This window comes from Balearica regulorum, chromosome 15, assembly GCF_011004875.1.
Source record: "Balearica regulorum gibbericeps isolate bBalReg1 chromosome 15, bBalReg1.pri, whole genome shotgun sequence".
Lineage (NCBI taxonomy): Eukaryota > Metazoa > Chordata > Aves > Gruiformes > Gruidae > Balearica > Balearica regulorum.
Window position 1 is genome coordinate 17,667,488 of NC_046198.1, and position 14,021 is coordinate 17,681,508.

The following is a 14,021-nucleotide window of genomic DNA, read 5'->3' on the forward strand; positions in this document are numbered from 1 at the left end:
TGGTTGGAAAATGTGAGCACTAAAAAGCAGGGAGCACATTCGACAATAAACCAATGGAACTCCACCAGTGATAATGCCTGAAGAGGGAAAGGAAACTATGGCCCCAAAACCTTACCGCAAGACCTCAAGGACACGCAAGTGCCCAGAAGAGAAAGATGTCTGCAAGGAAACTATTCAGGCATGTCTACATGCATGTACAGATCAATAATCTAATTCGATTTCTTTCCTCTAAAGACTCTGAAATGATCATCAGCAAACTGGCTTGTCTCATGTTTACAGACTGCGGATTAGTAACGGAGGTCCATCAACATCACCTACTACCTGTTGGGGAGGAATCTCTTGCCAGGTTAGATTTCACATCTTTCATTTGCTAAGACTTTAAGTGCTGCCCGCTCTGAGGGACGCACATCTCTCACTGTGGGTTACGATTTCACAGACCAAACACCCCCTGCCACTGGAGAGCCAAGAGCATCCCTGTTTTGGAGGGCAAATGAACACAGCATCGCACATGCAGCCACATTCAGAAGAACCAATTTCAACTTACCAGATTGGAAAAAGTCAGCATGCCGTTATCCTGTGTAAGGAGGTTGGACCGGAACATCCCCCCACTGAGAGACAAGAGAACTCCAGCAAGAGCCTGGTCATCCTCCGATTTGATCTGGTTTTGGAAAAGCAATAGTTGTAAGTGTAAGCAAGGGTTGCTTTACAAAGAAGGGTTCAGTTCAGACGCCCCTTACAGAGTGCACAGATGTGCTGGCTCTGAGCTGTAAGAAGGAAAGTAGCCACATCTGCAGCGTGTCCCCTCCTGCAAGACTGCTGGGCTACAGAAGTTTGTGCTCTCAACACCTGGGCAGTCGCAGCCACACACAGCCAGCGTCACCAGAACAGCCAGCCTTTCTCTGTCACTCCACAGGATGTGCTGGGGGCCAGAACAAAGTATCCCAAAGACCAGAACCAGGCAGCAGTTGGACCAGACTGTACATGAAAACAAATCACCTTGAGGGATAAAACTCATTAAGAGAAGGTGGTTCAACTCTACAAAAGCAAGTAAAGCCAGTCTTCTGGACTGCAGGCTCTAACTTTCAATGTATAAACCTTACAAAATATCTTCTGCATGGCAACTCACGGTCTACAGCTAAGCTCATCCACTGAGGTTTGTTTCCCTGGGACAAAATTATCTTATCCCCAAATCCCACACCCATTTGTGTCTGGCTGGGACACGTGGGTTAACTTGTTGCTTGTCTAGCTCTAAATGCACACACTATTCATTCAGAGTCCAAAGTGTTTAGAACATTACCTCGAACGTCACCCCAGCAAGAGCAAAAGCTTTGAAGTCCCCAACTGTTCCTTCTACTGCAGTCAAAACAAACCCTTCTTTTGAAGCAGTAACTGTATATTCCAAGTCACTGTGGAGCGGCCCAACACTTCAAATAAAAGGAAAGAAGAACTCCTTTTAAAAAAAAAGCACTTGGATCTCACACACATGTTGTCCGGTCACCATTGCACTTTAACTAAGGAATCCAGAAGACAAAAATAAATCTGTTAATTACCTGTAAGCACCTTTATCATCAGTGAAAACTGTGATGAGCGGGGAAGCTGCTCCCTTTTCACCAATGACAATCTCAACACCTTCCAATTCAGGATGAATTCGCCCTTCCAGAAATAAGCCTGCTTTTCCATGAATCTCTATCAGCTTTCCAGGGCAACTCTCTTGGTTGTCGTAAAGGGGATTTAAGACAAACAAGAAAGTCAAAAATACACTCACCACTCTGCCTTACAGCAAGAATTTAACTACTTCCAAATGATCAGCTGATGTTCCTTTACCTCAGAACAAGAGATCAACTCACACAATTCTATGGCCTCTCTACACATTTTAAAACATCTGAACATTCACAAAATCAATAACTAAGTTCCAAAGCTATAAGCGCATCTCCACGGATTTGTTACGTGCTTCGAGGATTCGTTCAGTTACAAATACTCAGCCACATGGAGAGGATTCCACCAATATTCCCTTCTAGCTGATATTACACTGAACTGTGACAAAATTTTTTTGAGGTCAAATTCAGGTCAGCATGTGTCACATTTCATGACAGAAGTAAAATTTTATTTCCCTCCCTCCAAAGTACTCGGAACGTGCACAACAAGGAGCACATAAAAAGGAGTACCTAACATTTTCTAGTGATTGCAAAGTATGTTCACTTGGGAGGCTGATGGACACTGACTTAACATCAGCATCAGCTGACTGACGATAACCCTGACAATTCTGAAGTTTACTTTTTGGTGAATATTTTTATTATTGTAATTTACTACAAAGAAAACTTAACAGAAACTTGAATTTGGCAACAAACTCAAAACACAAACATGGCCTTTGCACAACTATTTTTCTAGACAAGTGTAACATGAACAATGTGGAGAATCTGGTGTAATATCCAGAAATCCAGCCCATTCTCTTGAGCCAGGTGGTCTTTCAGCACTTGGAAGCACATTCTGCTGAAAAACTGTACTAGCACCCTCTACCAAATACCCATGCTTTCAAATTCCAGAGTGAAGTTGGCCGGAAGAAATAGCTGCAACTGAAACTTTCCTAACATCACCTTTGAAGAGCTATTCATACGTTCATCTATAAGGATACATTTCTGCCTTACAAATCTACTCCTTCCAAGCTAGATTTTATTTATATTTACCTCCACTAACAACTGTTTCCACATAAGGCGGGTAGAAAAGCAGCTCTTTTGATGATGGTGTCACAGTAATTTTCTCTCCAGACCTATAAACCACAAATAAGATACAGTCAGAAGAAAATGGCATTTGTTCTACATGGGAGCTGCTGAGTACTGTATATTGACCCAAGAATCCATCTAAACACTCCAAGGACAAAATATCAACAATAACCTAAGCAAAATTCCTATTATGTACTAGTTTCCATTGAGCTGAAAGTGAACAAGAAGAGGCAGGGGTACCCTTACAGCAGCTCTTTCCCAGACAGAATACATCGCTGTTCTGTTTGGTGGAAACACCACACAATAGCACAAAGAATACCCCTTGTCCGCTGGAGCTCAGTATTACCTTGCCCAGTATGAAAATTCATATAAGAACGGTCCTTGGAGCTCCTCCACCATTTCTTGCACTGGTGGCTTTGTTCCTTCATCCTCTTGACCCTTCTTTTCTCTCTCCTGTCGGCGGGTCTCAATTTCTGCCAGCTGCTGCTCCCTCCGTAACTCCTGTACGGATTTCAGGGGCCCTAAAACTAAGGCAGGTTCACTGTCAATGGATGACCTGAAAACATGGAGGAGAAAACAAAATCATCTCCTTTCATATGGAAGGATAAGAGCTTGTTATATCTCTTAATTACTGCCTTTATACCACAGCAGACAAGTCCCAGGATTTTTTTTTAAATCTACTTCTTTTTAATTCTGCTATTAACATTTGCATGAACCAGTTACGACTAGAAAGGCTCGTTCATAGTCACTACAGGTAACCTACCCAGCCTAGCAGGAAAGGACCTACATGCAGCTCTCACCAGTTCTGCCTCATCATGCTATAACCCTTCAAAAAGTCACGGCCTCCTCCTCCGCCCTGCTGTGCCTCAGCATCCCACTGCAGAGCCAGTGCCACAGGCCTACAACATCTCAACCACTCGGCAGAGCCTGGCGTCTCAGCTTAGCCTTGGTTTTGGTAAGTAGAGAGTCTTGATCTTGCACTAAGTACCAGACACCAGCTCTGCTGCAGGGGCAATAACCCCACAGAAGCACTGACAAGCCAGCCGCCGGAGTGGTAAATTCTTAAGCCCAAGGACCAGTTTGCAAGAGTACCTTTAACAAAGCCCTGATGTAAAGGGAAAGGCTGGAATTCCAAACCTGAGAACAAGTTTAAAGCAGAAAGGATGAGTTATACAAAATAAAAAGACTGGGAAGGTCCATTTTTTTTCCCAGTACTAGGAACCTTCCGTCAGAACATACCTCTCAGGAATACAGTATACCAGGAGAAAACAACTTTTATCACATATAAGTACTTCCAGTAGCTGGCAACTCCCAGGAAAAGCTCCGAGTTCTAACCTAGCTGCCCTATACATTTGAACTATCCAGCTCTCTTGTCACTGCCCACTGAACAGACTATTAGGTAAGTTTAACCAAGTTCTTTACATGAACTCAGAACAATGTATCTTGTTTCATTTTCCCTGATCTTGCATCCTCTCTTTCCTAGCAATTTCTTCTTGTCTCCAACCATCCTCTGTATCTTATCCTCTCTCTCTTCTACAATATTCTGAAAAACTGTCGCAGAACACTGCAAAATTCTCTATGAGGATTGAACTGATCACGATTACTTTTCCTACACCCACCTTAGATTATCAGGATAGTTCTGTCTCCCGCTTCAGTCTTCACCTATATTCTCTTTTGTCAAAATTTTAAGAGAAACAGATACTATTGCTCTATCAAACTAAGTTTCAACAAGGCTTTAAATTCTTTCTTTGGAGTCCAGAGACAATACAGAAACGTACCAAACCAAACGTATTAACAAAAAAAAAGCCAAACAACTCCAACCAAAAATACCTTACCAATTTTTGATGATGGCTTGTTATGTTTGAAAAATGAGACCCTGTGTGTATCCGTACAGATTTTTAATAGGTTTTAAGCCCCCAAAAAAATTTTGGTTTAACTGAAAGTTAAGAGGTGACTGTCATGGATCTGGTACACAAACACAGACTTGTTAAAACAACTGGCTTGCTTTTAAATCCAGAGCTGCCCCTTTTATGCTGATGGCATTCGCTGAAAAGGCAGGCAGGCATCAGGCAGGCTTGAACAGAGACAGTTTGTCTGCTGCCTCCAAAGCACTTGCCAATCGTCTCAAAAAACCCAACCAGCCCAGAAGGTCAGCATAATATTCACCTCCTCACTAAGGTGTTTTTAAAATCCTAATGGCTCTGTGCTGTCTCAGTGATTCTTTTCCAGCTGCTGTAGTTGCCCAGTAGTTGCAGTTATAGGTTCATTAAACTCAGGGAACTCGAGGCAATGCTCTGCAGGTAATTTGTTCTCTGAAAAGATGATTTCTACACTCAGAGAAGTTTGAGAACCCATAGTTTAGAACAAGTGGACATCAGCGGAGTATTAATAAAGCACTCATCATTATCAGACACTTCCAGGCAGATCTGGCACCTCACACAATTAAAGCTGTTCACAAATCAGTGCTCCCTAGTGAGCTGTCTGTTCAGCTAAACATAAATTGGCACATTAGTGTGTAATCACTCTGCATGGTTTTCCTTTTATAACCCTCTTCACATCAGTAACAATGCTCTAAAGCAGCAGATTCCCATTCTGAGGGGGGGAAAAAAAAGGAAAAAAAATAGATGTCAGTGCTAAACAGCTCAGACCTAAGCTAAAACAATACCCTCTGAATTTTGAAATTTCAGCTCATTAAAGCATATAAAAACTCAGAATATCATTCCTTTTTATCATGACACACCAGTAGAAAGGGGCTATACTGAAATGAAGTAACAATGTTAAAAATGAGGGCTGGGAATTATTTATCTATCTACAAAGACCTCAAAGCACTGCTTAGCATAAAAACCTCTAGCAGTCTAGAGCTGGATGCCAGCCCCTCAGAAAGCAGCCACTGTGGTATTAAAACTACAGTAAAACTTTATGAGAGAGATGTCTTTTTCCTCCACTTTTTATAGCCCCAGGATTTCTTTGTTCTTACTTAATGGTAATAGTCACATCCATCAGTTTATCCGTTACAATCGTGCCAAGGACATGGTGTCGAACTGCCGTGAGCGTCAGTATACTAGGAGAGGACCTGTAAATCAAAGTAACAAAGAGATGAATTCAAGGCTCCCCTCCTAAAGAAAATAACCAAACCTTATTTAGCAGGGTTTGTGCTCCCATCCCTAAGTCTGAAGTGCTTTATTATAAAGATGACACACAAGTTCCACAGTGAAGCTGTAGCGCTGAGATGACAGAATATTGGAAAGGGAGCATTTTCCAGCTCTGAACTCCAAACCACTGCATGACATTGGCCAAGCCAATTCCTTCCTTTGTGCCTCCTGCTTCCTCTCAAGCTGAAGCTGATTTGATTGATTTCACATGTACAATTCCTTTACGCACAGCAGAAGGACACTCAAAAGTTTGTCACGTTAGACATAGATCACTGAGATGCCCCAGGTCGTCTAGTGCTTTGCTGAAAAGGAGAATTTCTGCTTCCATCCATTCATTCACCTTGTGCTGGCTCTCGTGTTTAGCATATCTCTCTTCGAAGTACTTTTATTTCACTAACACAGCAGAAAAGAATCAGATTTTAATGCTGAATTCATTTTCTGCCATGTTCATGAATTAGAAGTAGTCTGGGAGCAGAAATCCTCTTTTTTGAAGCAAAGAGCCATTAAGCACATTGCCAGACCATAACCTATAAATAATAAATAACTAACAACACAACACGGCTGACTTAGGCAGATCAGCACTGCTTACTTGGGATTAGGGTGAGCAGAATCAAACCACCATGGAGTCACAGCACTAGGGACGTACCACGGTGCGATATGCCTCTTAGTAAACTTACTATCCTATCTTTTGCATTTCAACTCTCATAAGCGATCAACAGTTTCCACAGAAATCTCTCTTTTGTTATAAAGCAAAACCAACATTAAACAGACAGAAGGCTGACAAAAATCTCCATTCAAAGTAGCAAAAACATCTTTAAAGCCTATCATTAGTTGATTATTTTTTTTAAGACTAGAAAGGGCAAGAGAACACCTCTGATACACTTTGCTGAAGCTTCCCTCTATTGGTTAGAGCCAGTCACAGCAAAACACCCTGAACTGCTGAAAGAACGCAGCTGCAGCAGAAGGCAGCTTTGTGAAAGCATACTGACAGGCATAAGATCCAAACCAGATTTTGCTCTTACGTGTCGTAAGTGTAATACTCATGTTCAAACTGGTGGCAGGAACGTGGGGTCACTTCATATACACCTGTGAACATTAAGCCAAAGAATGATCCACTGAAAAAAAAATTCAGCTGTGTGGGCTGAATCGTCAAGAGCACATGAGACCTGAGGTACAGAAACAATTACCAAATTTGACTATCTATCTATGCCTTTCACACAGACACTTGTTAATCAATTCACCTCTGTTCAGTCACAGATCACTACTGGAAGCTGTGCGGAGTTTCTAATGCACACTGGTACAAAACACAATTAGGCATCACTACAAATAAACATAATTACAAACTCAACAAACCAAACAAGCTCAGGAGTAACCTATTGTGGTCCCATAGCTGATATCCTTTGACTGGTCATAGAACCACTGTACTATTGTGTTGTGAGACCACTGGCTCTAAGGACGACATGTACAAACATGAAAACTGAATCAAAACCAAATACATTTGTTCACCGTTTTGCTAAGGGGCCATAACACAGAATTTGCTCTAAGACATTAAAAGGAGAAAAAAAAAGAAGCTAATTTTAAAACATTCTTTTTTCTTGTTATAGATAACCCTATGGTTATCACATTCTAACGTGGCAGACAAATAGAACCCATATGAACAAGATTATTTTAACATGTCCTTCATCCATCAAAGATTAAAGCCCTTCATCGAGTCCAAAAAAGTTATTTTACGTCTGGAATCCACATTTAGGTGAAGGACTAAACAGCAGGAGAACTCTAAAAACTTAAAACAGAGCATTTATATACAGATGTAAATAAAACAATGCCTCTCAGAAACAACAACAGATTTTTTTTTTTTTAAATTCCCAGCAGTACTAGTTGATTGGTTCTTTTTCATTTTTAAAACTAACATTTTAGAGCTGTTACCTGGCTTTGAAAGACAGAATCTATTAACTCCCTTGGACAGGTTGTAAACACCAACATTCTCTGGTCCATTCCCATCCTGATAAAATTCCTGTGAAGCCACAACACAATTCACTGTTAGTAACTACAAAAGAACCAAATGAAAACAGTGTTTGCCTAAAGATACATTAATCCTTCTCTTTTATAGCAGCTAACAACACAAGACCATTTTACCAGATCTATGAGACAAATCTCAAAGCACTCTAACATCGATGCTGCTGTGCTGTATGACTCCCTAGTGACACGACAAAGCCTTGATTCCAGACATAATCCAACCTACCTGCACAAGTTCATTAAAAAAGACAAGGACGTTTGTTACCTACGTACCAGTGTAATTGCATGAGAAAGAGAACACCTCAGCATATATCCAGTCTGCCTGAATTCTACTCCCGAAACATCTTCCTCCATGACTTCCAACTCCAAAGACTTGTTCTTCCAGCACCAGTCTTCATGTACAATGCTTACTAGAATACACACCATGCAAAACGCTTTAGTAACATAAAACTGTGAATAAGGGCAGGTTTTGTGGTAAAAAAAAGCTTGTATCGCTCTAACTTCCCTGACCATAACCTTCAAAGGCAGATATACAATGACTGTAGTAACAGACCTGGCTCACAGCACTGTAGCATCACCAGGAAGCCAGCACGTCTCGTAGCAAAAAAGCTATTGCAAAAAGGAACAACAAAGTCTGGTCACCCTGGAAAGTTCTGCATGTGCACTGCCACTGTGAGAGCCTAAGAAGCCTAGAGTCCATCAGAACCTAACTTGGGAAAGATGTTCTGCCTCGTGTATAAAGAGAGCAATCTGCGTATACTCCTTCTACACCCTTCCCTGGACAACAATGTATTTTCACAGTAGGCCAAGGCAGGCTGGCCAAAACCCATATTGCTCTCGGGAGAGGTACTCCGGCAGCAGCAGAAGTAGGGTGTGCCCCTGTTCTTAGGCTTGGGACAAGTCGCTTCATGATAAAGCCCTTTTTCCTCACGCCAGTCATGTAGACCCTAAAACTTAGGGGAGCAGTTATTTGTAAGCTAACAAAAGGGCTAAACATACAAGACTAAGAAAACTTGATGCACTGTTCTATTTTTTCCAGATTCTCTGAAGTTTCAGTACTAGTTCCATGTTGGGCATAGTGTAACGGTACCTATAATAAGAGAAGTATACAGATTAAGTCACAAATTTAGCTACTGAGGTAAGACCTGAAGCACTTCCCCATAATCCTACCTTTGTATTTGCCAGGTAGCACATTTTCAAATGTGAAGGCCACTGAGTCCATGCTTCCAGAGAGCTGCAGGTTGCGCTTTTCACCCTGACGGCTCACAGACTGTAATGTCACCATTAGATCACCACAAGCATCTGTGCAGAAAAGACAACAGAAAAGGAGACTGCATTCTGACTTGCCAGCTTTGCCTCCAAAACCCCCACTCCAAGCAAGCTTCGTGTGTACCAACACCAAAATGATTACTCTCTTCCAGTAGAGAATGTTTCCAATTAAAACTCTTACTCTCATTCCTTAAGCACATGTTCACCAGTGCTTTTCTGCATTCTTCAGGAAGTTTGAAACTGTTAATCATATTTTATCTAACGGCAAGTAACAACCAGAGGCCAACATTAAATTCCTGGGTCCACCTCACTCTGCAGAGACTGCAGGGCCCACTAAACACCTGAGAGACAGAACACAAAGTGCAGAGAGGGTTCAGAGAGGAAAATGGAAGGGGTAAAAATGACAAAAGTCAAGCTCCAATCATCATCTGTTGAAATCAGTGGGTAATCAAGGAAAAGAGCAGCGGAGAGGAAACTCAGACTAAAATAAAGACAAAAAGCTTACGAAAAAGAACAGAGATTGCAAGCTTCTATCAACAGCTTGAGCCTCTATCCTACAGGTTTTTATATGCATTGCCTTTTTTTTTTTTTAAAGTCTTTTTTGCCTCCAGTACTTCTCTGATTGATGTACAGTATCCCTAGCGTCAGCCATGATCATTTCCTTCCAGAACTTACCCATCTCCTGAGGAAGGCAAACAGGTCAGAATACCTTCCTCAGGAAGAAATACTTGCTTATTCTTAGCAAGTATTACAAACAGATACATAACTTTACTCCAAACTTTATTAAGGTACCTTATTAGGCTGTAAGGTCTCCTGAAAGCAAGAGTTGCTTTATGTATGTGCTTGAAGTTAAATTTACTTATCTGCGGACAGGGCTAACCACAGCAAGTGTCTGGATCTAAACAGCACTCATTCACACATGCAGTGCTACACTCCTCTGTTCCCATTTCCATTTCACTTCTAAAACTGGCTTACCTAAACAAGATATTTTCCCCGAGACAGATGCCAAAAACTGAGAGAAGGTCACATCCATTACTGGTCTGTCTGTAACAGTAACAGGGAACATTTTGGGTTTCAAAGCCAAGCCTGCTCTGGTCTCAGCCTCTGGGATAATCACCTGTAGAGTATATGACATCAAAACATCACCAGTTTTTAGACACCAGTCCAAATACACCCACTCTGCTGAGTTCAACTAACTTATCAGAAAGTAGCAAAATGGAAGTTTACTGTAAATCCCAGGCAAAGCAAAACCTGCCTCCCAAATCTGCTTTTCAAAATTCTTTATTAAAAATCCTCCAAAGAACTGTAATCAAACTGAGCTAAAAATCCTCCAAACAGCTCAGTTTCAAAAGTCTGAGTGAATTTTGCTTCAGGATGTACTGCTGCTCTACATGAGGCTATTCACTCTCTGTGAGGACGGTTGAGGCCTTATAACCATGTACTTCTTTATCTTCCAGCCTGCGCTCTCTCCTACAATGCAAATTCACAGCGGTTGTGCTATAGGTTCTGCTGTGACCTATAATCTCAGGAACCATTTAGGCACCTAAGAAAGTGAGACATGTAATGTGTACCTCACAGGATAATATATTAGGATAAGAAGTGGTCTAAGGGACATCACAACTAAGAGAGAGAAATAAGAGCTTTCAACCCCAATGGCCTGATCTCCTTTTAGCAAGTGTAAAGGACAAGGAGCATGGGAATCTCAGCTTATTAAGGAAAAACAAAAAAAAAAAGAAATAGCTGCCATTGTTTAAATAGTGCAAACAGGAGAAAAGGACCAGGAAAATCTAAATTCAACTTCTCAAATTTTAGAAATTAACTATTTATAGTCTTCTAAAACCTCAGGACAGTCCTACAGTGAAGAAACAGAAGCTCATGCTTACCTGAATATTGTATGTACCCGATTTTGCCTTAAAACAAAAAGCTCCATGAAGGTCAGTTTCTGTTGTAACCAGTGATGCTTTGTCCTTGTCTTGAGGCATCATGGTTACCTTGTATTTACTGATCTGTTTGACTGTGTCCGGGAAACGAGTTACTGAGATCCGGCCACACACGCTGAATCTGTTAAATAAAAGTCAGCCATCGGAATGAACATCTTTATTTGACAAAGCTCAAAAAAAAATACTTGTTTTAAAACTTCCTTAAAAGGTAAACCTCACTACATTGAGGTACTAATGCATGAATTGGAATGGATTTCTCCTGAAGGAGTGTTCATATCCAAGAGATACTATAAACAAACAGTGGAGCAAGCGCAAACTCATGTACACAAGACGACAAATTAGAAGCTGTTAAGTTTTATTTTTCATCTTTAACAGCATAACATATTTAGTGACTGAAAACCATGTAACTGATCATCTAACAGCACACAGGGTTTTTTCCCAATCAGCTAGCTAAGTCTGTATGAGCTAGGTGCCATTTGCCTCAGCAAATTCCGAGTTTTCACTTCTCTGGAAGGTTGCCACTGCTTCCTCCTCAGAAGGAGCTCCTGGACACAGAACCATGCCCCTCTTGTCTTCCTCAGCTCACACTGTATCTCCAACCACTGCAGTGCCTTACACTCCCCAAATCATGCTGCCACGTTACACAGGCTTGTGCCCAGCAGTCCAAGAATCACAAACAAGAAAAAGACAAGTCATATAAGACAACTATGACCTCGAGAGCAAGCAATAAAATGTAGAAGTCTAGTACAACACCAGATGGCTATGTAACTCCACTCCTGCACAGAAGGAGGATACGGGAAGCGCAGCATCAATGGCAGAAAGCCACTCTGTTCCCTTCTTCATTCACATACCATTCTAAAATTGCTCAACAGACCCATGTCTCAGCATCTTCATTTGCAAGGGAGAGGGTATTAAGGGGGTGCTCTAAACCTTAACTAGGATTGAGCAAAATACTGTGGACAAAACATTATCCTGCACTCACGCTGTCCTATCTACCTTGAATTTCTCGAGCAACATTTAGCTCCTGACAACAGTACACAAGGCTGGGCATGACGTGGGAAAGGACCACCCGTTTTCAAGACCTTGTCCACACATCAAATTACATTCTCATCATGACACCAGTACTTACCCTGTGGCAATGATGTTTGCTAGCTGAGGTGTATTTGGTGCAATCTTCACGGTAATAGTGTCAAAGAAGAGATGCTCTTTCCTGGCATGAATTGTGTATGTGCCTGTCGTTATGTTCTCAAGGCGGAAAGAGCCATCAGCTTTTGTTTTTACTGTAACAAATAATGAGTTAAAAAAATAGAGCATGCATTGACTGTCCATCCTTATGTGTCAAAAGAGCCAGAGAGCATGCACTGCTTTAGGCTACTTTTAATTTACATTGCACAACAAAGGAACAGTATTATGCTTTCTTACTAGATCAACCATCATTTCTATATTTCAAAGCACAATTTGGCATATGGTTGCAAGAAAATAAGAAATTTTCAACAGTAAAACAAATCAACACCTAATACTTTCACCTAAGCCAGAAAATGCAAAATTAAGCAACTGCAGGAAAACTACTGTAATATTTCAAATAAATTGCATCAAAAGCAGTGTACTATCCTGAAGGGTTAATTCCATCTCATACACTAGTCCTGTACTTGAACTTAATAAAGGCTTCCCTGTAGCAACACAGATCAAGACCACTGCATACCTTTAATCTGGCTGTTCAGAGTCACAATGGCATCAGCAACTCCTTCTCCTTCAGGACCATTCAACACTCTGCCTGTGACAGAGAAACCCATCACATGGAAAACAGGCTGAAATGGGAAAACAGTTAACATTAATCTTTACTCAGTAAAAGCAAACACACACCTACAGCAATCAACACCAACCGTTTTCCACACGAACACACATAAAGGAAATTTATTTCCAGCTTTAGGAAGAAAACGTACCAGGATAATCAGAATGAAAGTACATATCAAGCTCCAGGCATACTGTTCCCCTAAGTCCAGGAACAGATTCTGAATTTATCTGCATCAGTACAGTTTGGAAGGCTCAAATCACAAATCATAACGCCATTACACAAGGCACTCTGCAAACCACACAAACCCACGGGCCCTTCTCCAGAGATCTGACAATCTGAACAAGAACATTTAAGCAACCTGAAAGATTACTATCTGTTTGCGACATGGACACGAAAGTGAACGTAGTAGACAGCCCTTCCCTATTTTGTTTCTTCCTAGTAAAAGGGACTGAAGTGTGGAAATACAGCACGATGCTAGATATTGTCTTCTACCTGTTGTGCAAGATGGTACACGTAACAAATGTCTTCAAACTTCTTACAGAGAAGTTTTTCTGTAATGCACCTGCTTTCTGCTAAAATCAGTTATACTTTTGGAGGAATGAATGGCACAAAAAGATTATTTGCTCTGACTGGCTTACCTCAATCTGTAAACTGTCGTGCTCTACAAGGAAGTCCAATCTAGATGGCGCAACGTCAAAGGTAATTCTCTCTCCCCTGTAGAATGGTATCTGAAAGAAGACACATCACTTTGACTCGTAAGAAGCTATGACGACAGAATTGTTTTCCTTTACCATTTTCCATGTCCTTATCACCATCAGACACCTCTATGAAGAGTCAAATGGGCTGCAAACTTCCCAGAAAAAATAACTCAGAGGGATGGACACAAGAACAAAGGTGGTATTTCAAGACTGCTTGGTGGAAACCACATAGATTATCCAAAGAGACAGAAAAGTAACCCTCTACTCAGAATACAGCAAAGGTACTTGGATGTGCACAAGCTTACAGACAGAAGACTATATGATTGCTAGAAGGGTTAAAGGAACTAGAGAAGTTTGAATCCCACAGCTAGATCATGCAGACTGAGACTGCAGGACCGTTGCTCTAGGCGGAGCACAGACAACCATGCTCC

General features: G+C 41.2%; 1 protein-coding gene across 1 annotated transcript in view; it reads right to left on the reverse strand.

The window, feature by feature from the left end:
- LOC104642175 (BOS complex subunit NOMO1) overlaps positions 1-14,021 on the reverse strand; it is a 28,419-nt gene that overhangs the window by 9,145 nt on the left and 5,253 nt on the right. The window contains exons 9-23 of the mRNA XM_075767885.1: positions 13,531-13,620; positions 12,800-12,905; positions 12,227-12,377; positions 11,041-11,218; positions 10,133-10,274; positions 9,059-9,190; positions 8,162-8,298; positions 7,799-7,886; positions 6,895-6,958; positions 5,698-5,793; positions 3,067-3,276; positions 2,685-2,767; positions 1,551-1,710; positions 1,298-1,424; positions 545-658 (exon numbers count right to left, since the gene is read on the reverse strand). Coding sequence (XP_075624000.1) covers positions 545-658; positions 1,298-1,424; positions 1,551-1,710; positions 2,685-2,767; positions 3,067-3,276; positions 5,698-5,793; positions 6,895-6,958; positions 7,799-7,886; positions 8,162-8,298; positions 9,059-9,190; positions 10,133-10,274; positions 11,041-11,218; positions 12,227-12,377; positions 12,800-12,905; positions 13,531-13,620 — 1,878 coding nt within the window. The remainder of the gene's footprint in view (positions 1-544; positions 659-1,297; positions 1,425-1,550; positions 1,711-2,684; positions 2,768-3,066; positions 3,277-5,697; positions 5,794-6,894; positions 6,959-7,798; positions 7,887-8,161; positions 8,299-9,058; positions 9,191-10,132; positions 10,275-11,040; positions 11,219-12,226; positions 12,378-12,799; positions 12,906-13,530; positions 13,621-14,021) is intronic.